At 37.4% G+C, this 27,532-nt stretch overlaps 1 protein-coding gene and 1 long non-coding RNA gene across 10 annotated transcripts; both read left to right on the top strand.

Annotated features, from left to right (window-relative positions):
- Positions 1 to 18,217: 18,217 nt before the first annotated feature.
- LOC133645328 (uncharacterized) lies at positions 18,218 to 23,282 on the top strand. 7 transcript variants are annotated; one of them, XR_009825004.1, is made up of 7 exons: positions 18,235 to 18,294; positions 18,385 to 18,452; positions 19,610 to 19,653; positions 19,721 to 19,774; positions 20,037 to 20,108; positions 20,569 to 21,397; positions 22,836 to 23,282. XR_009825004.1 is itself a non-coding variant. In XM_062040220.1 (6 exons), exons 1-5 carry the CDS (start codon positions 18,241 to 18,243, stop codon positions 20,086 to 20,088), a joined length of 231 nt encoding a protein of 76 aa, XP_061896204.1. In that variant the 5' UTR covers positions 18,231 to 18,240; the 3' UTR covers positions 20,089 to 20,108; positions 22,857 to 23,282. The 7 variants fall into 7 exon arrangements, 5 of the variants coding, with proteins under 5 accessions (XP_061896204.1, XP_061896202.1, XP_061896203.1 ...); XR_009825005.1 differs by lacking the exon at positions 20,569 to 21,397 and having other exon boundaries at positions 18,218 to 18,294; positions 22,857 to 23,282; XM_062040220.1 differs by lacking the exons at positions 18,385 to 18,452; positions 20,569 to 21,397 and adding an exon at positions 19,853 to 19,879 and having other exon boundaries at positions 18,231 to 18,294; positions 22,857 to 23,282.
- Positions 23,283 to 23,578: 296 nt separating this feature from the next.
- Positions 23,579 to 27,532, top strand: LOC133645329 (uncharacterized). Of its 3 annotated transcripts, XR_009825008.1 has the most exons (10): positions 23,579 to 23,643; positions 23,909 to 23,941; positions 24,304 to 24,416; positions 25,634 to 25,752; positions 26,070 to 26,162; positions 26,253 to 26,479; positions 26,543 to 26,586; positions 26,685 to 26,806; positions 26,945 to 27,063; positions 27,176 to 27,532. It is a non-coding gene; the product is annotated as an uncharacterized LOC133645329 (long non-coding RNA). The 3 variants fall into 3 exon arrangements; XR_009825007.1 differs by having other exon boundaries at positions 25,634 to 26,162; XR_009825006.1 differs by having other exon boundaries at positions 25,634 to 26,479.

The following is a 27,532-nucleotide window of genomic DNA, read 5'->3' as shown; positions in this document are numbered from 1 at the left end:
CTGCATCCGGAAAGTATTCACAGCGCTTCATTTTTTGCCACATTTTGCTATGTTACAGCCTTATTCTAAAATGGTATCAATTCATTTTCGTCCTCAAAACTCTGCGTTTCTGGGTGTTGTTGATAAATGCAACAACACCCAGAAACGCCGCTGGCTTCGCTCGGCCCGAGCTCATCTAAGATGGACTGATTGGTTGGAATCTGCGCTTTTGCATGATATACTAGTTACTACGGTAATCTTCTCAGAAAGCACGTAGTTTCAAAGTTGTATTTGTGTTGGTACTGCATCAAAAAGCGACATCAGTGTGTAAAGGATATCACCACATGGACTCAGGAACACTTCAGAAAACCACTGTCAGTAACTACAGTTCGTCGCTACATCTGTAAGTGCAAGTTAAAACTCTACAATGCAAAGCGAATGCCATTTATCAACAACACCCAGAAACGCCGCCGGCTTCGCTCGGCCCGAGCTCATCTAAGATGTACTGATGCAAACTGGAAAAGTGTTCTGTGGTCTGACAAGTCCACATTTCAAATTGTTTTTGGAAACTGTGGACGTCGTGTCCTCCGGTCCAAAGAGGAAAAGAACCATCCGGATTGTTCTAGGCGCAAAGTTGAAAACCCAGCGTCTGTAATTGTATGGAAAACTTGTTTTGTTTTGTTTTTAATGTATGTTTTTATTGTTTTGTTTTTTAATGTATTATATTCTGTTTTTATATGTTTAAATGGATCTGAAGGTCTGCAATAAAGATTGATGATATGGGGGTGTATTAGTGGGTAACTTACACGTTTGTGAAGGCACCATTAATGCTGAAAGGTACATACAGGTTTTGGAGCAACAAAAGTTGCCATCCAAGCGACGTCTTTTTCATGGCCGCCCCTGCTTATTTCAGTAAGATATCGCCGAGCCACATTCTGCACGTGTTACAACAGCGTGGCTTCGTAGTAAAAGAGTGCGGGTACTAGACTGGCCTGCCTGTAGTACGAACTGTGCTCTGTAAATAAACTCGCCTTGCCGACCGTTTTCTGTCGTGGACAACGACAATTTCAATAAACTACAAGTTAAAAAAAAGGCATGAACATTTCCCTCTTTTGGGTATTGAAAAAATGTATGGAACGGCGCCGCTCAAGTACCGATCCATACCAGACTGTGAATTTTGTGCATCGTTCGTGGCACCCTTTGTGTTTACGCCGTGTTTCATGGGTCAGGATTGCACCACCTAACGCATTTTTGCTACATGGTTACTATGCAGTGTGTGTGTTATTCACTATGACAATGACAATAAATGCATTGAACTGAATACAAATCATGTTAGAGTAAATGAATACTTCTCTGATTTGAGGGCGAAGGCTTGTTCATGTGTCCTGTGATGAACTGCCGGCCAGTCTCGGGTGTAGGCCGGGGGTCAGCAACCCGCGTCTCTTTAGCACCGCCCTCGTGGCTCCCTGGACCTCTTTCAGAGATGTGTGAAAATGGAAAAAGATGAAGAACATTTTTATTTGAATATATTTTGTGTAGGAGAACAAACATGACACAAACCTTCCTAATTGTTAGAAGTCCCACTGTTTATGTTCAACATGCTTCACTGATGAGAGGATTTAGCAAGCACTGTTTTGTCCTACTCATTTCAGCGATCCTTGAACTCATTGTTGTTTGTTTACATGTACAACTTTCTCCGACGCTGCCACAGAAAGACGTGTTTTATGCCACTTCTTCTTTGTCTCATTTTGTCCACCAAACGTTCTACGCTGTGCGCGAATGCACAAAAGGTGAGCTTTGTTGATGTTATTGACTTGTTGGAGTGCTAATCAGGCATATTTGGTCAGAGCATGACTGCCAAGCTAATCAATGCTAACATGCTATTTAAGCTAGCTGTATGTACATATTGCATCATTATGACTCGTTTGTAGGAATATTTGAGCTCATTTAATTTCCTTTACTTATGTCCTCTGTGCATTTCATTTATATTTGCATGTCTCATGACACATTATCTGTACGTAATATTGGCTGCATTTCTGATAGTTGTTTGTGCGCCATGTTGTTCCAGACCACAGCAAACGTTACCCAGCTTGTAAAGATTGTAATAAATCCATTAGAAGAAGACAGCCTGCCTTTTCCTTTAACTTGGACACACACATTTATACCTTTGACCCTTATGAGCCAGTCATTTCCAGAAGTTATCTCATCATGTGAGAAGCCTCCATTTAAATAACATATTATTATTTGATCTTAATAGATTAAAAATGAACACCAATGAGTTGACTGATGAACATTATCACATCATTTCATCAGAAAGTATACATATCGACAAATAAAGGTAGAATAGTATTAACCGCAACATGTAAGTGTAAAAAAAAAAACAACAACATTATGATTTGTACATTTTCAGAATGTGCTTGCTCTATTTTTAACAAAGAAAAAAACAAACAATCTGAAGTTGTCTTTATTTTTAAGTTATCGTGCCTTGATTTTACCAGTCCGGCCCACTTGGGAGTAGATTTTTGTCCATGTGGCCCCCGATCTAAAATTAGTTTGACACCTCTACATTAGAACTTACGAATAATGGATTAGTAGGTTCATCGTAGCCAGCCTTGTGTATTATTCTAATGACCCTTTTTTCAAGTTGAATTATTGAGCCTGTGTTTGTTCTATAAACATTTCCCCAAAGTTCAACACAGTATGCTAGATATGGAAAAATAAAAGAATAATATAACTACAGCTGCAGCTATCGAATATTTTAGTAATCGAGTATTCTATCGATTATCCCGATCGATTAATCGAATAAATCATCATTTTGTTTAATTATACACGTTAAGATGTGCCCTCAATTATTGTGGTTGGCCTAATCGTCTTATTTCCTAAACGCCTGTTTTCATTATTGAAGGCTGACACGCACAGCTAAAAATGTGTATGTGCTAATAAAAACAGGTGCGCTCACAGCCCTATGTGCTGTGTGGTGTGACCGCATAAACAAAGTTCTTGTCTCTCGTGCGTTTTTGATGATTATCATACGGTGCCGTTTAAACGTTTTCTAAACTGGAGCGTACTTAAAAGAGCGGTGTCGTGCAGTGCAAGGGGGGGATGATCTGTGACGTAAACACGCTGCGCAACACCTAAACAGTCTGTGCGAAACGTGAGCTTTGACTACTGTTTAGTGAACCAGGCAAAATGCCGTAAAAAAAAATATATACGACACCTCGAGGCAGCAACAATTCCTCGAATGTATTTTGTAATCGAATTACTCAAGGAATCATGTGCAGATATTTCTTATTCAGCATGTGTCTTACTTTATATAAAGAATAGCAATGGATTTGGATGTTTTTAGAATAGAATAGAAAGTACTTTATTGATCCCTCGGGGAAATTCAGCACCACAGTTCGCTCACAATAAAAATAAACACTAAGGTATTTTTTACATGTGAATAATATAAATACAGTCTATTATACAGCATTATTCACTTGTGAATAATATAAATACAGTCTATTATACACAGTGTTGGGTTAGTTACTGAAAACCAGTAACTAGTTACAGTTACTAGTTACTTTATTTCAAAAGCAACTCAGTTACTAACTCAGTTACTTACACCAAAAAGTAATGCGTTATTGTGAAAAGTAACTATTTAGTTACTTGTTTTTTTCTTCTTCTTTTTTTAAAGCTACCATTAATGCCCTTTAAGCCTTCATTTAAGTACTGTTATTGCACTGGAGAATAATACAATCTGTTGATCAGCGCTAGGAATTTTCAAAATGGGGTCCCAGGGACCCCATCAAGTCATAAAAATGGGGTCCTACAGTACATTTTTGGGGTCCCACTTTTTGGTAAGCGTTTTGACAACAAAAAAGATAAACGTATGCATTATCCTGTTATATCTCACATTATATATTGTGTTTTGGAAAAAGGTTGTCATAAACGTTACTTAATTCATTAAAAAAAATAATAAAGAAAGAAAACAAATGTGTATACATATGTAAATGTATTCAGTTGTAAACATTCATTCACTTTCTTCTTTCCTTCATGGATCTAAACTTTACAGCTGCTGGTAGTTTTTTCTATGTTTTTATTGAATAAGTTGTAGGTGTATTTATTTCAGTATAAAAGTGTAAAAAGTGTTTTGCTTGGGTCATGAAATGATGATAATGGTGTGCCAGGGCATACAAACATTTTATATTTAACGCTTAAATCTCTGGAGTCTACATCAACTTCAGATCTATCCCTCGTTTCAAAATGTTTTAGTTATGTTGTTTTTTTGTCTGTTTGTTTTCCGCCCTTTTTTGTCAAACAAAACTATGTTTTTAATGGCAAACACACAAAATATGCAAAATCTTCCACCAAAAATATTTTTCAAAGTGGAATATTTGATGTGAAGTAATGGGAACCTTGGATAGGTCAATAATTCATAATAACATTGATTTTGATTCAATATTATGTTTTGAGCAATGACAGTTTGAAATAAATGGATTAATGTGGACCCCGATTTAAACAAGTTGAAAAACTTATTCGGGTGTTACCATTTAGTGGTCAATTGTACGGAATATGTACTGTACTGTGCAATCTATTAATAAAAGTCTCAATCAATCAATCCACTCCCTCGCTCTCTCTGTCCCTCCCTCACGAATGCTGCTGCGTGTGCACAATTAGTTTGGTTTTTAACCCCATCTTAACCCTGAACGTACATTGAAAATATACGCAACCCTGCCGGACATTTGAGGCATTTAAGAAACTCCGCCCGGACAGCCCCGCAAAAGAAGACACATGGTCAGTCTAGATCAGGGGTCACCAACCTTTTTGAAAGCAAGAGCTACTTCTCGGGTAGTGATTAATGCGAAGGGCTACCAGTTTGATACACACTTAAATAAATTGCCAGAAATAGCCAATTTGCTCAATTTACCTTTAACTCTGTTATTATTAATAATTAATGATATTTACACTTAATTGAACGGTTTAAAAGAGGAGAAAACACGAAAAAAATGATAATTAAATTTTGAAACATAGTTTATCTTCAATTTCGACTCTTTAAAATTCAAAATTCAACTGAAAAAAAGGAGAAAAACTAGGTAATTCGAATCTTTTTGAAAAAAATTTAAAAAGATTTTATGGAACATCATTAGTAATTTTTCCTGATTAAGATTAATTTTAGAAGTTTGATGACATGTTTTAAATGAATTGGACCAGCTATATTTCTAACAAAGACAAATCATTATTTCTTCTAGATTTTCCAGAACAAACATTTTTTAAGAAATTCAAAAGACTTTGAAATAAGATTTAAATTTGATTCTACAGATTTTCAAGATTTGCCAGAATAATTTTTTTGAATTCTAATCATAATAAGTTTGAAGAAATATTTCACAAATATTCTTCGTCGAAAAAACAGAAGCTAAAATTAAGAATTAAATTAAAATGTATTTATTATTCTTTACAATAAAAAATCATTTTTAAGGTTGTATTTTTTCTCTAAAATTGTCTTTCTGAAAGTTATAAGAAGCAAAGTAAAAAAAAATTATGAATTTATTTAAACAAGTGAAGACCAAGTCTTTGAAATATTTTCTTGGATTTTCAAATTCTATTTGAGTTTTGTCTCTTAGAATTAAAAATGTCGAGACCAGCTTGCTAGTAAATAAATAACATTTAAAAAATAGAGGCAGCTCGCTGGTAAGTGCTGCTATTTGAGCTATTTTTAGAACAGGCCAGCGGGCTACTCATCTGGTCCTTACGGGCTACCTGGTGCCCGCGGGCACCGCGTTGGTGACCCCTGCTCTAGAATATCTCCATGTTAAGAAACTCGGCTTCAGCTCCACCATGATGTCTTGTAAGTAAACACAGACACGCCCCCCTCCACACACACACACAGACACACAGACACGCACACACACACACACACACACACACACACAGACACACACACACACACACACACACACACACACACACACACGCACACACGCACAGCGCCTCTTCTCTTGTCCCCGTTGTGACACAGGAAGAATGAAGTGAAGTTCAAGTTAAAGTACCAATGATTGTCACACACACACACACACTAGGTGTGGTGAAATGTGTCCTCTGCATTTGAGCCATCCCCTTGGGGAGCAGTGGGCAGCAGCGGCGCCGCGCCCGGGAATCATTCAGAAGGACGACACTGCAACTCTCCAATAAAACACACTCAGATCTTCTGTTTTTAGCCGATACTACATAAGAAATGACATCAAATAACGCAGTAACGCATCATGTAGTAACGGTAACTGAGTTACTGAATATAAAAAATAAGGCGTTAGACTACTAGTTACTTTGTAACGCGTTAGTCCCAACACTGATTATACAGCATTATTCACATGTCAATAACATAAATACAGTCTATTATACAGCATCATTCACATTTGAATAATATAAATACATTTAAGCACAGTTAAGTAGTGTTTTCCCTTTAACATCACAAATGAGTTTGACATTTGAAGTTAATTGCTGACATGAATGGACTTTTCCAGCATATTATGTGTGTATGACTTTCACCTGTGTAATAGAATGACGTCATGCAACTTTTCTCGGAGGACAATTGAACACTCACCTACCGAAAATGCAAACTTCGTCGCTGCTCGGTGACCTGTCTCTCTCGTCGTGTTGATGTAAATGAGAAGGAATGAATGACATTGGAACAAATAACAGCGCTGACATGATAGGAGGCGTGTTAGCTAGCAAGCTGTTGTATTCTGATGACGTGCTAGCGTCACTTCCGCTGGGACGAGACCGGAGCGGTTAAAAAACGTGACTTTCATTTATAATAATTGAATGGTGTGTGTTCAAATAACCCTCCTCGGCCTTATAATTGTTACAAGTCGCGCTGTTGACATCTTTTCTTGGGAAATGGAGTCGACTCCAGGGGGTCTTTCCGCGGGCTCTGCCATTTTGAAATATGACGTCACGACGCGACGTCATCACCACCCGGAAGTGTGGATCTTCTTCTTCTTCTTCTTTTGTTTTTATAGCAGGTTGGCAAGCAACCTTCTGGTGTGCATTACCGCCACCTACTGACATGGAGTGTGGAGCACTTCTAGAGATCACCTTAGCACAGACCTGGGCAGATGAACGTCCGGGGGCCACATGCGGCCCCTTAAGCTTTTCAATCTGAATAATATGAATAACATCATTAAAAGTTCAGTTAAAGTGCCAATGATTGTCACACACACACACACTAGGTGTGGCGAAATTATTCTCTGCATTTGAACCATCACCCTTGATCACCCCCAGGGAGGTGAGGGGAGCAGTGAGCAGCAGCGGTGGCCGCGCCCGGGAATCATTTTGGTGATTCAACCCCCAATTCCAACCCTTGATGCTGAGTGCCAAGCAGGGAGGTAATGGCTCCCATTTTTATATAATAAAATACATGAATAAATCTTATTCATACACTCTTAGTCATACACTCTTATTCATACACTCTTATTCATACACTCTTATTCATACACTCTTATTCATATACTCTTATTCATATAATCTTATTCATATACTCTTATTCATACACTCTTAGTCATCCACTCTTATTCATACACTCGTATTCATGCATTCTTATTCATACACTCTTATTCATACACTCTTATTCATACACTCTTAGTCATACACTCTTATTCATCCACTCTTAGTCATCCACTCTTATTCATACACTCTTAGTCATCCACTCTTATTCATCCACTCGTATTCATACATTCTTATTCATACACTCTTATTCATACACTCTTATTCATACACTCTTATTCATACACTCTTAGTCATACACTCTTATTCATATACTCTTATTCATACACTCTTAGTCATACACTCTTATTCATCCACTCTTATTCAGACACTCTTAGTCATACACTCTTATTCATATACTCTTATTCATACACTCTTAGTCATCCACTCTTATTCATACACTCTTATTCATACACTCTTAGTCATCCACTCTTAGTCATCCACTCTTATTCATACACTCTTAGTCATCCACTCTTATTCATACACTCGTATTCATGCATTCTTATTCATATACTCTTATTCATACACTCTTAGTCATCCACTCTTATTCATACACTCGTATTCATGCATTCTTATTCATACACTCTTATTCATACACTCTTAGTCATACACTCTTATTCATCCACTCTTAGTCATCCACTCTTATTCATACACTCTTAGTCATCCACTCTTATTCATCCACTCGTATTCATACATTCTTATTCATACACTCTTATTCATACACTCTTATTCATACACTCTTATTCATACACTCTTAGTCATACACTCTTATTCATCCACTCGTATTCATACATTCTTATTCATATACTCTTATTCATACACTCTTATTCATATACTCTTATTCATACACTCTTAGTCATACACTCTTATTCATCCACTCTTATTCAGACACTCTTAGTCATACACTCTTAGTCATCCACTCTTATTCATCCACTCGTATTCATACATTCTTATTCATACACTCTTATTCATACACTCTTATTCATACACTCTTATTCATACACTCTTAGTCATACACTCTTATTCATCCACTCGTATTCATACATTCTTATTCATATACTCTTATTCATACACTCTTATTCATACACTCTTATTCATACACTCTTAGTCATACACTCTTATTCATCCACTCGTATTCATACATTCTTATTCATATACTCTTATTCATACACTCTTATTCATATACTCTTATTCATACACTCTTAGTCATACACTCTTATTCATCCACTCTTATTCAGACACTCTTATTCATACACTCTTAGTCATCCACTCTTATTCATCCACTCGTATTCATACATTCTTATTCATACACTCTTATTCATACACTCTTATTCATACACTCTTATTCATACACTCTTAGTCATACACTCTTATTCATCCACTCGTATTCATACATTCTTATTCATATACTCTTATTCATACACTCTTATTCATACACTCTTATTCATACACTCTTAGTCATACACTCTTATTCATCCACTCGTATTCATACATTCTTATTCATATACTCTTATTCATACACTCTTATTCATATACTCTTATTCATACACTCTTAGTCATACACTCTTATTCATACACTCTTATTCATACACTCTTATTCATATACTCTTATTCATACACTCTTAGTCATCCACTCTTATTCATACACTCTTATTCATACACTCTTAGTCATCCACTCTTAGTCATCCACTCTTATTCATACACTCTTAGTCATCCACTCTTATTCATACACTCTTAGTCATCCACTCTTAGTCATCCACTCTTATTCATACACTCTTAGTCATCCACTCTTATTCACACACTCTTAGTCATCCACTTTTATTCATACACTCTTATTCATACACTCTTATTCATATACTCTTATTCATACACTCTTAGTCATCCACTCTTATTCATACACTCTTATTCATACACTCTTATTCATATAATCTTATTCATATACTCTTATTCATACACTCTTAGTCATCCACTCTTATTCATATACTCTTATTCATACACTCTTATTCATACACTCTTATTCATATAATCTTATTCATATACTCTTATTCATACACTCTTATTCATACACTCTTATTCATATAATCTTATTCATATACTCTTATTCATACACTCTTAGTCATCCACTCTTATTCATACACTCGTATTCATGCATTCTTATTCATCCACTCTTATTCATCCACTCTTATTCATACACTCTTAGTCATACACTCTTATTCATACACTCTTAGTCATACACTCTTATTCATCCACTCTTAGTCATCCACTCTTATTCATACACTCTTAGTCATCCACTCTTATTCATCCACTCGTATTCATGCATTCTTATTCATACACTCTTATTCATGCATTCTTATTCATACACTCTTATTCATACACTCTTATTCATACACTCTTATTCATACACTCTTAGTCATACACTCTTATTCATACACTCTTAGTCATACACTCTTATTCATATACTCTTATTCATACACTCTTAGTCATACACTCTTATTCATACACTCTTATTCATACACTCTTATTCATATACTCTTATTCATACACTCTTAGTCATCCACTCTTATTCATACACTCTTATTCATACACTCTTAGTCATCCACTCTTAGTCATCCACTCTTATTCATACACTCTTAGTCATCCACTCTTATTCATACACTCTTAGTCATCCACTCTTAGTCATCCACTCTTATTCATACACTCTTAGTCATCCACTCTTATTCACACACTCTTAGTCATCCACTCTTATTCATACACTCTTATTCATACACTCTTAGTCATCCACTCTTATTCATATACTCTTATTCATCCACTCTTAGTCATCCACTCTTAGTCATACACTCTTAGTCATCCACTCTTAGTCATCCACTCTTAGTCATCCACTCTTATTCATATACTCTTATTCATCCACTCTTATTCATACACTCTTAGTCATCCACTCTTATTCATACACTCTTATTCATATACTCTTATTCATACACTCTTAGTCATCCACTCTTAGTCATCCACTCTTATTCATATACTCTTATTCATCCACTCTTATTCATACACTCTTAGTCATCCACTCTTATTCATACACTCTTATTCATATACTCTTATTCATACACTCTTAGTCATCCACTCTTAGTCATCCACTCTTATTCATACACTCTTAGTCATCCACTCTTATTCATACACTCTTAGTCATCCACTCTTATTCATACACTCTTATTCATATACTCTTATTCATACACTCTTAGTCATCCACTCTTAGTCATCCACTCTTATTCATACACTCTTAGTCATCCACTCTTAGTCATACACTCTTAGTCATCCACTCTTAGTCATCCACTCTTAGTCATCCACTCTTATTCATACACTCTTATTCATACACTCTTAGTCATCCACTCTTAGTCATCCACTCTTATTCATACACTCTTATTCATCCACTCTTAGTCATCCACTCTTATTCATACACTCTTAGTCATCCACTCTTAGTCATCCACTCTTATTCATACACTCTTAGTCATCCACTCTTATTCACACACTCTTAGTCATCCACTCTTATTCATACACTCTTATTCATACACTCTTATTCATATACTCTTATTCATACACTCTTAGTCATCCACTCTTAGTCATACACTCTTAGTCATCCACTCTTAGTCATCCACTCTTAGTCATCCACTCTTATTCATATACTCTTATTCATACACTCTTAGTCATCCACTCTTATTCATACACTCTTAGTCATCCACTCTTATTCATACACTCTTATTCATACACTCTTATTCATATACTCTTATTCATACACTCTTAGTCATCCACTCTTATTCATATACTCTTATTCATACACTCTTAGTCATCCACTCTTAGTCATACACTCTTAGTCATCCACTCTTAGTCATCCACTCTTAGTCATCCACTCTTATTCATACACTCTTATTCATCCACTCTTATTCATCCACTCTTATTCATATACTCTTAGTCATCCACTCTTAGTCATCCACTCTTATTCATATACTCGTATTCATGCATTCTTATTCATACACTCTTATTCATATACTCTTATTCATCCACTCTTAGTCATCCACTCTTAGTCATCCACTCTTATTCATATACTCGTATTCATGCATTCTTATTCATACACTCTTATTCATACACTCTTATTCATACACTCTTATTCATATACTCTTAGTCATCCACTCTTAGTCATCCACTCTTATTCATCCACTCTTATTCATACACTCTTATTCATACACTCTTATTCATATACTCTTAGTCATCCACTCTTAGTCATCCACTCTTATTCATACACTCTTATTCATATACTCTTATTCATCCACTCTTAGTCATCCACTCTTATTCATACACTCTTATTCATATACTCTTATTCATACACTCTTATTCATACACTCTTTCCATCCACTGCGGAGGTGGAGGAAGGCAGTCAGAGTCCAGGGGGAAGATGGGCAGGTGAGGCTCACTGCGGAGACACGGAGGTACTGTGGGAACAGGAGATGACAAGGACAAATAAGGACTAGGCACGAGGGAGACAAAGCGAGCAAAAGAGAGAGACACAGGTGAGGAGCCAGAGACGTGAAGCTTACTGAATCAGGGCTTTGTTCCGGCGTGGAGTAGTCAGTGGAGTGAGCCTTTATGCTGCTGCTTCTCGTCAAGACCAGGTGCGTTGATTGATGATTGCCGCCGGCTGTGGAGGCGCGTGGCCGCGGTCTGCGTGGCGCGTGCGGGGGCGTGTCCTGCGGTGCTTGCAGCGTAGCTTCGAGGAGCTCCTGCCGAGGAGGGAGAAGCAGACGTAACAGTGCCCCCCCTCTTATGCGAGGCTCTCGACGAGCGCCGGAGAGCTCCAGGGTTGACCTGATAGAAGTCCTCCAGGAGGGTGGGGTCAGCAAGGTAAGAGGCCGACACCCAGGATCTATCCTCTGGACCATAACCCTCCCAATGTACCAAAAATACCAGGCCCCTACCTTGCCGACGTTAAGCTTTGTCAGTGTGCCATGTGTTGTACCCAGTTTACCCTAGGGCAGGGGTCGGCAACCCAAAATGTTGAAAGAGCCATATTGGACCAAAAAAACAAAAACAAATCTGTCTGGAGCCGCAAAAAATTAAAAGCCATATTACATGTGTCATGAGATATAAATTTAATTAAGAAGACTTAAAGGAAACTAAATTAGCTCAAATATAGCTGCAAATTAGGCATAATGATGCAATATGTACATATAGCTAGCCTAAATAGCATGTTAGCATCGATTAGCTTGCAGTCATGCAGTGACCAAATATGTCTGATTAGCACTTCACACAAGTCAATAACATCAACAAAACTCACCTTTGTGCACTCATGTACAACGTTAAAAGTGTGGTGGACAAAATGAGACAGAAAAAGAAGTGGCATAAAACACGTCCTAGAAAGTCGGAGAAAGTTATGCATGTAAACAGACTATACGGTGAGTTCAAGGACCGCCAAAATAAGTAGGACAAAACGGCGCTCGCCAAATACTTGAATCAGTGAAGCATGTTTAATATAAACAGTGTGATTTATAACAATTAGGGAGGTTTGTGTCATGTTTGTCCTCCTACAGAAACCATACTAAAACAAAAAAATTGATTTTTTTTTTCCCCCTCATCTTTTTCCATTCTTCATACATTTTTGAAAAATCTCCAGAGAGCCACTAGGGCGGCGCTAAAGAGCCGCATGCGGCTCTAGAGCCGCGGGTTGCCGACCCCCGCCCTAGGGCAACAACGTTAATATATGTTTGATGAAACGTGATTATGTGCATGAGTGTATGTGTGCATATGTACTTGTATATGTACAGTATGTGTATATGTGTGTTTGTACAGTGAATGTATATGTACAGTATGTGTATATGTGTGTTTGAACAGTGAATGTATATGTACAGTATGTGTATACAGTATGTGTGTGCTTGTACAGTGAGTGTATATGTACAGTATGTGTATACAGTATGTGTGTTTGTACAGTGAATGTATATGTACAGTATGTGTATGTGTGTGTTTGTACAGTGAATGTATATGTACAGTATGTGTATACAGTATGTTTGTATAATGAATGTGCGTGTGGATGTACAAACTTTGAGTGTGTAAATATGTACTGTATTTATTTGTATATGTATGTGGGAGCGTAGGTACCTATGTATGTGTGTATGTATGTGTGTGAGTATATGTGAATTTGCATGTACAATACATTTGACTCCCAGTGTGTGCGGGAGCCAGAGTACGGCCCCAGCCTCCCCGAGAACCCATCCCACAAACAGTAGGTGTGGTGCCCAGGGAACCAGGGGCCACCGCCCCCACGCAGCCAAGCCGGACAGCGACAGGAACCCCAGAGCCTGGCCCACCGCGCCGCCCACAAGGGCCAGCAGCAGGCCGCAGACAGACGCACCCGGCAGAGGACAAGGCACGAGAAAAGCAGGGGGCAGCCAGACCCCAAGCCAGCGAGAGACCACACCCCACATGGACAGAAAGGCGGGACGCCCCGCCCGAGGGGCCCGGAGACCCCCCGCAACCGGACGGGAAGACCGCCCCCGCCCCACCGGCAACAGGGCCCCCACGAGCCCCCCCGCCACCCCCGGAGAGCGCGGCGAGGCCAGCCCACCCAAGCCGGCCGCCACAGGACCACCCAGCACGGGGCCACAGGAACCACCCACCCCACCCGCAGGGACCCCAACGATGGAGATGGAACAACCAGCAACCGCCCCGCCGAGTCCCCCCCTGAGGTAGGGGATTAAATAAATAAAATAAATAAATACATAATAATAATAATATTAATAAAATATATTTAAAAAAAATAATAAATAATTAAATCTATTTATAAAAAAAATAAAAAATAAAAAGAATTAAAAGATCACAGACATGCTGACACACAAGCCCTTTAGAAGCATTAAAGATAAGCTGACTCAATTTAAGATATTGAATAGATTGTATTTGACATCTTCTCAGCTGTTTAAAATTAGTGTGGTAGATAGCAAGTTATGTATGAAGTGAGGCAACTCTTGTTCATTTATTGTGGGAATGTCAGAGAATAAAAGAGTTATGGTTGAAAACAACAAAAGAAGCAATCACAGTCCTTAATATAAACATCCCAATGACACTGCAAACTTGTATTCTTGGGGATCTCCATCAATTTAGTAACGTGTCATCAAAGAGTAAAAATGCTTTTCTTTCAATATGCATCATAACAAAAAGGGTAATATTTAAAAAATGGATGGATGTTGATAGTCCAACTCATACTGACTGGTGCACACAAGCTATGGAGATGATATCAGTAGAACAAACTGCATTTAGTTTAGATAATGAGTCATATATTGGAATATGGGATCCATTATTTCAATTTGTTTCAACTATTAAATGAACCAAAATATGACTTATTATATCATTGTGGAAAATATTGGACACAGTGTGTTGTCAAGCTTATGAGATGTGATGCAAGTGTAAGCCACTGTCACACTATTGTTCTTTTCTCATTTTATTTTTTATTCATGTTTTTAATATCAATGAGGGAGTGCTGTTGTCGATGTTCATTTTTGTTTCACTACATTTGGATTGTTCCGTGTCATGTTTGTGTCCTCAATTGCTGTTTACTGTTGTTCTTAGTGTTGCTGGGGCGGCTTTGCTTTTGGAATTGGATTGCATTGTTGTGTATTTTGTTGATCGAATAAAATTCATTATAAAAAAAATCCCAAAAAAATCAAATGTTATCAAAGGTAGATACTTTTTCTTATGCTTTCTGATCTCTGTGTGTGTCCACTACTTGCTGTACATATCCTACCAAGTCACACCTACACTGTTTCAATGTCCATTTCTCTGATGATACAATTGTTGACTGAAGTGTTGATATCAATCAAACCTAACCCCCCCATCCCAGAATGTAAATAATTCAATGTATATACTCTGATGATTATCTTGTGTGATGACTGTATTATGATGATAGTATATATCTGTATCATGACTTGATTTAAGTGGACCCGGACTTTAACAAGTTGAAAAACTTATTGGGGTGTTACCATTTAGTGGTCAATTGTACGGAATATGTACTTCACTGTGCAATCTACTAATAAAAGTCTCAATCAATCAAAATCCTTTTCAGATAGGATTTGTAAAACAAAAAAAACACTCTTGCAGAGGCAAAACTAGACTTCAACTTAAGAGTCAAATATCTTAGTGCCATCTTGCAAAAAAAAAGGTACTTTTTATATGTATCCTCCTTTTTATATGTTCTTCTAACCCATGGGTGTCAAACCCCCTCAGAGGGCTGCATGGAGCAGTTAAATATATCCACATTTGCCTATGCCTTTGATTATTATATTTTTTAGGTACACAGTAAAAAATAAATTACATATATATATATATATATATATATATATATATATATATATATATATATATATATATATATATATATATATATATATATATATATATATATATATGATTATTGGGGTCACGATTCAATTCAAAATCGATTTTTCTTCTATTGTACACGATTCTCAATTTAAAAACGATATTTTCCCGATTCAAAAGGATTCTCTATTCATTCAATACAAAGGGATGTCTGGTAATGTTTTTTTTTGCCAATATCCGATATTGTCCAACTCTTAATTACCGATACCAATATCAACCGATACCGATATAAACAGTCGTAGAATAACACATTATTATGCCTAATTTTGTTGTGATGCTGGATGCATTAAACAATGTAACAAGGTTTACCAAAATAAGAGAACAACTTCAACTCCAGTTATGGAAAAAAAATGCCAACATGGCACTGCCATATTTATTATTGAAGTCACAGTGTGTACATTGTACATATTACATATTGTTATGAAGGTGTCTGTTACTACATGATATATATACTTGCAGTGTGTACATATTACATATTACATATTGTTATGAAGGTGTCTGTTACTACATGATATATATACTTGCAGTGTGTATATTGTACATATTACATATTGTTATGAAGGTGTCTGTTACTACATGATATATATACTTGCAGTGTGTATATTGTACATATTACATATTGTTATGAAGGTGTCTGTTACTACATGATATATATACTTGCAGTGTGTATATTGTACATATTACATATTGTTATGAAGGTGTCTGTTACTACATTATATATATACTTGCAGTGTGTACATTGTACATATTACATATTGTTATGAAGGTGTCTGTTACTACATGATATATATACTTGCAGTGTGTATATTGTACATATTACATATTGTTATGAAGGTGTCTGTTACTACATGATATATATACTTGCAGTGTGTATATTGTACATATTACATATTGTTATGAAGGTGTCTGTTACTACATGATATATATATACTTGCAGTGTGTATAGTGTACATATTACATATTGTTATGAAGGTGTCTGTTACTACATGATATATATACTTGCAGTGTGTATATTGTACATATTACATATTGTTATGAAGGTGTCTGTTACTACATGATATATATACTTGCAGTGTGTATATTGTACATATTACATATTGTTATGAAGGTGTCTGTTACTACATGATATATATACTTGCAGTGTGTATATTGTACATATTACATATTGTTATGAAGGTGTCTGTTACTACATGATATATATACTTGCAGTGTGTATATTGTACATATTACATATTGTTATGAAGGTGTCTGTTACTACATGATATATATACTTGCAGTGTGTACATATTACATATTGTTATGAAGGTGTCTGTTACTACATGATATATATACTTGCAGTGTGTATATTGTACATATTACATATTGTTATGAAGGTGTCTGTTACTACATGATATATATACTTGCAGTGTGTATATTGTACATATTACATTTTGTTATGGAGGTGTCTGTTACTACATGATATATATACTTGCAGTGTGTACATTGTACATATTACATATTGTTATGAAGGTGTCTGTTACTACATGATATATATACTTGCAGTGTGTACATATTACATATTGTTATGAAGGTGTCTGTTACTACATGATATATATACTTGCAGTGTGTATATTGTACATATTACATATTGTTATGAAGGTGTCTGTTACTACATGATATATATACTTGCAGTGTGTATATTGTACATATTACATTTTGTTATGGAGGTGTCTGTTACTACATGATATATATACTTGCAGTGTGTATATTGTACATATTACATATTGTTATGAAGGTGTCTGTTACTACATGATATATATACTTGCAGTGTGTGTATATTGTACATATTACATATTGTTATGAAGGTGTCTGTTACTACATGATATATATACTTGCAGTGTGTATATTGTACATATTACATATTGTTATGAAGGTGTCTGTTACTACATGATATATATACTTGCAGTGTGTATATTGTACATATTACATATTGTTATGAAGGTGTCTGTTACTACATGATATATATACTTGCAGTGTGTACATTGTACATATTACATATTGTTATGAAGGTGTCTGTTACTACATGATATATATACTTGCAGTGTGTATATTGTACATATTACATATTGTTATGAAGGTGTCTGTTACTACATGATATATATACTTGCAGTGTGTACATATTACATATTGTCAAGTCCAAGTACAGAGCAGCATGTAGAGCACACTCCAGGCCTGAAGGGGCAACAGTGAGAGCTGAGGGCTGAACATCTCCACCTGCTTTGATTGAATTCACCTGTTCACCTGCTCAGAGCACATGCTTCAACATGTTTGAGCGTCCCTCCTTTTGACATGCTGCTAAGAGGAAGGAAGACAGCTCCTGTGTGGACTCAGAAGACGCAACTGGTGAGGAAAGCGAGGGAAAGAAGTGCTTGTTTTGTACTGAGGAGAATGTTTCAAGAAGATCATTTCACTGATGTTTACTAAATTGTTTAGGTTGACTGAAAGTACATTTAAAAAGTTATCAGACAGGCTTCTCTACTCCCGAGTGATGCAAAGTTTTGGTGAGTGACTACAGCTTTATTTCCATGTATACATTTGCTCGATAACCTATATCTCTCTTTGTAGCAACTTAGCACAACAGCTAGCGATAGCTCCTCGGCTAAAATCTCGCGTTTTAAACATTCATGTTCGCGTCAAATTTGGGCGATTACTATTGCATTATAATTATACAACATGTTTTTAAATATCCCCTTCATGTTCCCCTTTACTTTTAGGTAAGCTAGTTTTTAGACAACACACTCATAAAATATTCTAACATAACAAAACGTGACGTCACAGAATGCCGTCAAAAAGGGGACGTTGTCTTTGCGCATGCGCGGACCCTGACGTATAATTACTATTACTATAGTGAAGTTTTCCATGGATGGATATTTATTAGTAACCAGCGAAAATGTATATTATACACAGAGGTCACAACATCAGAACTATATATACATATTTATATTTATGTGTATATATATATGTGTGTATGTATATATATGTATATATACCTGTATATACAGCATAGTTTCTTGTCAAACTTGTTTTTTTATATTATACAATATTACACATCCATCCGGTAGAACAAAACATGTCAATAAAGAAAATAAAAGCAAATACAAAGAGCATTTAAAAAATATGATAATATTTAAAAAAAAAAATAAAAGGTTAGAAAACTTTAATAAAGATATCTATTTAAGGGTTTTTGTAATAGTTTTCCCAGATTTAATTGATAATTTGAAACCGTTTAGCCAATTAGAAAATGTTTTTACTTTCAGAAATCAACATTTATACATAACAATTTTTGCTTTTAGCCAAATGTTGACAAACATGTATATGTTACTATCATTTACACAATAAAATAGATACAATTTGACGTGTGTGTGTGTACACCACTTCAGGAAAAACAACTTTGCTCTCCAAGTACCACCATAATGACCAACATTGAAATACAGTTGTGTAGTGGCCATAAGTATTCATTGAATATTTTTGGCCACAGTTTGAACAGTAACACTGTTTGCATATTTATGTCATTCTTTGTAGTTAGAGAATCACTGGCTTAGGGAATTGTGTAATACTATCATGAGGTGATTGTACATTAAAATGCACTGTAACATGTGGTCCTAAATAAAGAGTGTTCTAGTACATGTGTATGATTGTGCTGCGTTTCTCTCTCTAGGATTACCTGCTAGTCCAGGAGCCAAAGGTGGACCTGGAGTTAAAGTAAGCACTATTCAATCAAACTTTTTACATTATGCACTTCACTTTTAACCACTTTTTCTCTTGCTAGGACGAGCCTGGTCCCAGAGGTCATGCCGGCATGTCCGGTGACCCTTGACCTTTGGTAAGTACCTAAACAAATCCAGTGCTTATCGATTAGACTGTTTTTCTACTGCACACCTGAAATGACTTATTACTATAGGGCGAGCCTGGGGTTCCTGGTCCCAAGGTAAATACTTTAGTCAATAACACGGACTCCAGGTACTCACCTCATACGTGTAACTGCAGGGAGACCGAGGTCAGCGCGGTCCAGTGGCTCCACAAGGAATAGTGGGAAAGACTGTGTTGAAAGTACAATACTTATTCATTGTTCTCATATATGACAGGGAAGCAAAGGAGAGAGAGGAGCGATGGGCGTTCCAGGTGCTCAAGGTCTGAGTGGAACCAAAGGAGACAAGGTATGTGGTGAAAGAGTCCACCAGGGGGCAGTGTTTACTCAGGAGTTAAATACAAGTCATGCAGGATGAAATATTTCTGTCCTTGTAGTGCTTCAGTACTTGGGATTTATTCTGAAGATAGTATATTTCATCAGTATTTATCAATACTTAGCATTTCTTGTAAAGATAGTATAACATGTGTTTCTGTCCTGGTAGTACATCATTATGCTGTCTTTTAAAGTTGGTATATTAGAAGTATTTCTGTCCTTGTAGTGTAGTACATTAATACATACACTTTCTTGGAAATATAGCATGTTTCTATCCTTGTACTGTAGTACATCAATACTGCTAAATATAGTATATACATATGTATTTACACTTTCATCTAAAGATAGTATATTATAGAAGTAATTGTGTCCTTGTACTGTAATACATCAATACATACTTTCTTGTAAAGGTAGTACTGCCCCTCTGTCACTAGGTGTCCCCCAGGGTTGGGTGCTTGGTCCACTTCTCTTCATTGTACATGCTCCCCCTCGGTAACATCATCCGCCGCCATCACCTCCAATTCCACTGCTACGCAGATGATGTCCAGCTACATCTCCACAAAATCTCTCCACCCTGACCGACTGCCTCACTGAAATCAAATCATGGCTGCACTCCAACTTCCTCAAACTCAACTGACAAATCTGACATGCTCATCGTGGGCCCCAAATCCCTCACCAAAACTGCTCACAACTCTACTCTGTCCCCATCCACTCACATCCGCAACCTCGGAGTCATTCTGGACAATAAGCTCTCTTTTCAACACCGGGTCAACCACATCACAAGAACTGCTTTCTTCCACCTCCAAAATATTGCCCGTCTCCGTCCATCCTTCTCTGCCGCTGAAACCCTGATCCATGCCTTCATCACCTCCACACTTGACTACTGTAACGGCATCCTCTACGACTCATCTTGCAAAATTCTCAAAGTCCAATACGTTCAAAACTCTGCCGCCCGCCTGCTCAGCCACACCCGCTCCCGTGAGCACATCACCCCAGTCCTCCAGAAACTCCACTGGCTCCCCAGTCCTCACCGGATCCACTTTAAATCCTCCTCCTCACCCACAAAGCCCTCCACAAGCAGGCCCCCTGCTACCTCACCAACCTGCTTCACCTCCATACCTTCACGCAGCCTCCGCTCCTCTGATGCCAACCTGCTCTCCCCACCATGCAGAACCAAGCTTCGGACCTGGGGTGACAGCTTTCTCCATCGCTGCTCCCACCCTCTGGAACACTCTTCCCAAACCCATCCGTGACCAGTGTTGGGTTAGTTACTGAAAACCAGTAACTAGTTACTTTATTTCAAAAGTAACTCAGTTACTTACACCAAAAAGTAATGCGTTACTGTGAAAAGTAACTATTTAATTAGTTCTATTTTTCTTTCTTTTTTTTAAAGCTCCCATTAATGCCCTTTTAGCCTTCATTTCAGTACTGTTATTGCACTGGAGAATACAATTTGTTGATCAACTTGACTTTTTGATTGATTGAAACTTTTATTAGATTGCACAGTACATATTCCGTACAATTGACCACTAAATGGTAACACCCCAATAAGTTTTTCAACTTGTTTAAGTCCACGTTAATCAATTCATGGCATGCATTTTTATCTTCCTTTTAACAGAATTAATGAAAAACAGTGCAACATCAAAAGACACTTCTCCTTTCTTTAAACTTGGACCAATGACCAATAATAAAAAGCAAGTTAAAGTGCAACATAAGAAGGCACATCATCTTCCTTGAAACATAGGTAGTGAAATAAAGCCTGACATCTGGAGTGATGCTGCTGTCTTCCACACTTGGAGTCATGGATTGTACAATCCTTGTTTTCAGTGGCAGGATCATTGACACAGATGGTGAAGTTTCAGTGCTCAGTAGAGATGGAACAGTTCTGAGGGGTTTAAGCACCTGGAGGACCTCCTCTGCCACTCTCACATCATCAGACAGGTTGATGATGTCTGACATTTGTCTTCAGGGTGTTGTGGGTCAATGCAGAGTATATAGCTGCCTGCTGCTCCAACATATCACAAATTGATTAACGTGGACTTAAACAAGTTGAAAAACTTATTGGGGTGTTACCATTTAGTGGTCAATTGACCACTGATGGATGGAATATGTACTGTACTGTGCAATCTACTAAAGTCTCCATCAATCAAAATCATACTTGAGCAGAGTAGACTTCTTTTATTTTTCTGTTTTTCGGCTCATCTTTCAGGCTCTCTGTCCTTTCCTCTCCCGCTCAGCATCTGCTGCAAAGCTTGACTTGAAATGTACGGAACGTGGATCAGCTGCAGACCAACCAAGAGCTCTCCCAGCTAAAAAAAAGGTATGACGACTTGAGTGGGCTGATAATTGTTTCATTTGTAACTTGTAATTTTGTAGCTTACCTTAACTGACACTTGTGTTTCATCTCCGCTACTCACTCCGCCGCTCCCTGCGCTGCGATTCACTCTCCAAACAGAAATACTTTTAATTTCAGTTAAGGTAAGATACAAGTTACAAATGAGAGTTTATTATCAGCCCACTCAAGTAGTCATACCTTTTTCTCAGCTGGGAGAGCTCATGTTGGGTGTGCAGCTGATCCACTGCAAGAGATTGCTTAAACTTAACAACAATATTGTAATGTCAGATTGTAGAATCTACCTTCCTTACATTTCAGTTCAACATTGCGAATCTTAGCTTTGACCTTTTTTTTTTCTCCGCGCAGGTGACCCTGACCGCACGGTAGGTGTCCCTGACCGCATAGTGGGTGTCCCTGACCCCCTGCAGCCGTTCTTGCAGCCTTCTTTTGTCCGCTCGCAGAGACTCTTCCTGCCTCCTGTACTCCGCCATGTCTCTGGCATCCTCCATCACCTCTTGGTGGAGCCGTGTAACGTCCTGTTGAACACAAGTAAATCCACCCAGCAATCATACTGTATATATGGCAAGATAACTGCAGGATATTTCTGTGTAACAGAGGAGTGACTAACTCATGAATGTGTGAAAATATTTCCCGGTCTTATTCTTTTATTTGTGATTTAGAACATGACACTGAGTTTGTGTGTTTTTTGGACACAATATTTTGGCATTAAAAAATGCCACACATTCTGCTGCATGTGTGCCTGCTTACCTTTTCTAAGGAAGACTTTAAACATGGAAGTTGTTCAACATTAAAAATGACAAAAATCACTTCAAGTATGGTTTTATTTTCCTATGTCAACAGTGTTACTTTTCAAACTGGAGTGTTACTGTGGTCTAAAATATGTGTGTGTATACAAACCCCGTTTCCACACTCTTAAAAGGAATGTGTTGGAAATCCACACATGTTTTGTGTAATGATTTCAACAAATGTGTTAAATCACAGGATTTTCCTGAGGGTAAGTAACACAGACATTCTACACAACATTGTGTCATGAGCTTTGACAATCAGCTGGGTGGCCATAGAGTTGGGGACAAAACAAAAAAAGTCCCGCCTTTTCTGTGATCTACGTGGCCATCACCGCCGGACCTCTGCGACTGTATCCGTCTTAATGAAGGTAAGCATATTCCAGTCTACTTGCACGTTGTTGTATCTTAAAGGGTGTAATAGTGGTAGTTTTGCTGGGAATGTGTGACTGTAACCTGCTGACAAGATGTAAAGTTGTGCATGTGCAAATGAACTGCTGATGAACAGCTAGCCATATTGCTAGCTATACTAAACCTCCATTATTATTATTTTAGGGCTCTTTCAAATAGTAGCCTGGTTATGCTGTGTACATAATGTTGGTTAATGGCTAAATTAATGTTGGCTTTATTTTGCAGGTTTGTTTCCACAAGTTAGCTAACATTACTAAGGTAAGATTTGATAAGAAGGTCTCCACAGTATCAATTAAACTGTTTGACAAAACTGCACTGGTTGACTTAAACTATTCATGCTTTCTTTTGGGTATGTTATCTCAATTTTAAATGACCTTTTTTAAGTTTAATCTGTCCATATGTTGCATAGGTATTAAAGGCCATTTCCAGTCATAGTCAATGTTTCAGAAATCAAGTCACCTATGACATGTAAACATATTTGCACTGGACTAATAATGTCTTAAAATGTAGCTTGTTCTAACTACTGTATGTGTATTATAATCTCTTAAATGATTATTATTTTACACAAAGTCCTTCCTTGGAGTTGTATTGAATTAGTTGTGTTTGTCTGTACATTTGAGTTTGTACACATGTAGAAGAATGGCTTCTCCCAGATGTCTCACAAGTCCTCCTGGATGGCAGAGACATTTTCAAGAAGACTTCCACTCCTGGTAAAGTCAAGGACATTACACAGGTGTGTACATCAAAGCAGAAATGACCAGAATTCTGAATTTCTGCTCAGATTTTAATGAATTCATTGACACTGATGTGAACTGCAAAGTTGAAAACATGGATACATTCCAAATTGTATTCAAGTCCATTCAATGAGATGTTTGGTATGTCAGTGCCACTGCTGTCACCACACAGGAAATGGAAGTACAGCAGGTATGTTTGTTCATTTAAGGCAGCTCACTAAACATAATAATCTGTTTAGTGAGCCTATGTGCCTTTTATTTGTAGTATTATCCCAGTGCTTAGATCAGGGGTGTCCAAACTTTTTCCACTGAGGGCCGCACACTGAAAAATCAAAACATGCGGGGGCCATTTTGATATTTTTTCATTTTCAAAACCAATACAATATCCACTTTTTTATTTTTTTATTTTTTTTTAACCTTATTGGCTCCCGCAAGTTAGGTCCTAGGGACGCAGAAGGGTTTCATTCTTAAAACAAGTTTTATATATATTTTTTTTAATTAAATGCTTGAATCTGTAATTCAACTTCAGGTGTAAAATATATACACACACACATTTCATGAGCTTTTTGTCAAAACCCTATTTTTTGGGGGCAAATATACAATATTTTTCCCAAAAAGATTTTCAAAGTGGAATATTTGATGTGAAGTAATTGGATCCCTAACTAGGTCAATTATTAATAGCAACATTGATTAGAATTTATTATTTTAAATTTTTTAGCCAAGACAGGTGTTTTTTAATTGCACTAAAATTCTTAGGGATCCAAAAGTGCCCCACTCATGTTTACATTTAACACTTAAATCTCTATCAGCTTCAGATAATATATAGTGTAATTAGCTTTGTATGTTTGTAATAACAATTTATATAATTAACTTTTTTTTCATGTTTTGTATGTCCTTTTTGTCCTTAAGTCGGTCAATAATTCATAGCAACATTGATTTTGATTATTTTGTGAGAAATTGTAAAAACAAATTGTGTTATTAGAGTGAACATTGCAAAGTTTTTCTCCTTTCGTTTCACCCATTTGCTCTTTTATTCCACTTTTAATGTTTTCAAACATTTTTTTAGTATTTTTTAGAATGATGGGCCGGTAAAACATTAGCTGCGGGCCGAAAATGGCCCCGGGCCACACTTTGGACACCGCTGGCTTAGATGAAGTGTTAATATCTCTACACTGGTTGAAATAAAATACTGGACTGTTCCTTCACACTTCAACAGCAGCCAGTGATCTTCATCCTGACACTGCCAACACTCGCCTCCAACTAAAAGATCCCAGGATTTTTGCATTCTACGAGGAGAGTGGGAGAGCGGCCGTGCCAGCAACTTGAGGGTTCCAGGTTCGATCCCCGCTTCCGCCATCCTAGTCACTGCCGTCGTGTCATTGGGCAAGACGCTTTACCCACCTGCTCCCAGTGCCACCCACACTGCTTTAAATGCAACTTACATATTGGCTTTCACTATGTAAAGCGCTTTGAGTCACTAGAGAAAAAGCGCTATATAATTGACTTCACTTACATAAAAATGGAGAAGGGTACTGGTAACAACTGCCGTCAGTTGTAAGTAGACATTTGTCACTTATTTTGAAGTACAGGACGTCTAATGTTATGCCCAATGTTAATGTGTCCTTTTTCTTCTTCATGATGTTTTTCCTCAGTTATCCAGTAAGTGCGGACAAAACTTCTCGCCAGAACCATGTGACACTTTACCCGTCACTTAACATCAACATGGAGGATGAAAATAAGGATATGTAAGGGAATGTTAAGAGTGAGAAACACACATTACTTGGATTGATTCTGACAGTAGCTCATTAGATCCCAGTTTTATTTGTGTTGTAAAGGAACACGTCTATGATCCAACATGCCACGCTGGCTTTCTGGAAGGTAAGCTGAGGAATATCCGCCAAACGAAGGGATGATCGGCGCCGTTATTGCAGAAGGGGTGGCTCATCTGAAGTCACTGTTGGACTTGAAGAAGTTACAGAAAGTGATGAGTCTGTCCAAGAATGGATAACTGTGATCATAAGGATGAAGCCTAGTCCGGAGAACCTTTCTTCCATCAAGATGGGTAAGGACAAAACCTACTTCCACCCAAGATACTGGATATCTAATCAGTCACCTACTCTGGCAGAGATTGTTGAGAACTACCCTCGTTTCATTGATATATCATATCTGGTAAGTCAGTCAATGTAATCACCACCTGCACTCTCAAATGGATTTGCATATAACCTTATCTAATCACCTTGTCTTGTCCTGTTGGTAAACCTTAACAGATCGACAGTTTGAGAAGATGTTTCCATACAAGACAGACATCTTTCTACACAAATGGGACCAAAGTTGTTGAAGCTGGCTGCTCTTGAAGGAAAAGATGAACCACCAGAAGCTGAGAGTGCTGGTAATGTTTAGTTTATTTATGGAGGATTATCATGCCTTTTTGTGTCATCTTCCAAAGACTCCCCAAGTTGACACACATTTAACCTTACAGTGTCACATGTCAGTGATATAAACTGTGTATATTTGTCTATTTGTACAGAATGAAGGTGCTGTAGAGCACTGAAGATGCTCACACATGATCTGCCCCCTACTGGGTCAAGAAGATCTATGGGATGGACAAAATGCAGCATCAAATCAGTGCTGTCCTACATTAAACAAGTAAGAATATCTTAATTTGTGATAAGAATATAAAACAAGTGAGATATCTTAAGTAAATGATTCATAACTTGTAAAGATGATGTAATCACATGTGTTGCATACACTGTTTTAGCCAGGAAGAAGCTTCCATGACCTTCTACAAACCACTGACCCTGCTCCAGTGATGCAACCTGGTCTGGTGAGCATTGGACATTGCAGCACAACATCAACACAATATGTCCTCGTGGCTGCCCATGTCATTCCACTCCAGGAAGAGGGTCTCACCTGCAGTCTGGACTAACTCTTCAAATTGTATTGGGCTTGTAACCTTGCCTGCTTGGTAAAGTAGGAGTTGTTGATTGAAAAAATGGCAGCCTGTGGACATAAGTTGAACAACTTATTGGGGTGTTACCATTTAGTGGTCAATTGTATGTAATATGTACTTCACTGTGCAATCTACTAATAAAGTTTCAATCAATGATTGAAACAT

Source organism: Entelurus aequoreus, unplaced genomic scaffold, assembly GCF_033978785.1.
Source record: "Entelurus aequoreus isolate RoL-2023_Sb unplaced genomic scaffold, RoL_Eaeq_v1.1 HiC_scaffold_41, whole genome shotgun sequence".
Classification (NCBI taxonomy): Eukaryota; Metazoa; Chordata; class Actinopteri; order Syngnathiformes; family Syngnathidae; genus Entelurus; species Entelurus aequoreus.
Note: the sequence above shows the minus strand (reverse complement) of the source record. Positions and strands in the feature narration are given on the sequence as shown.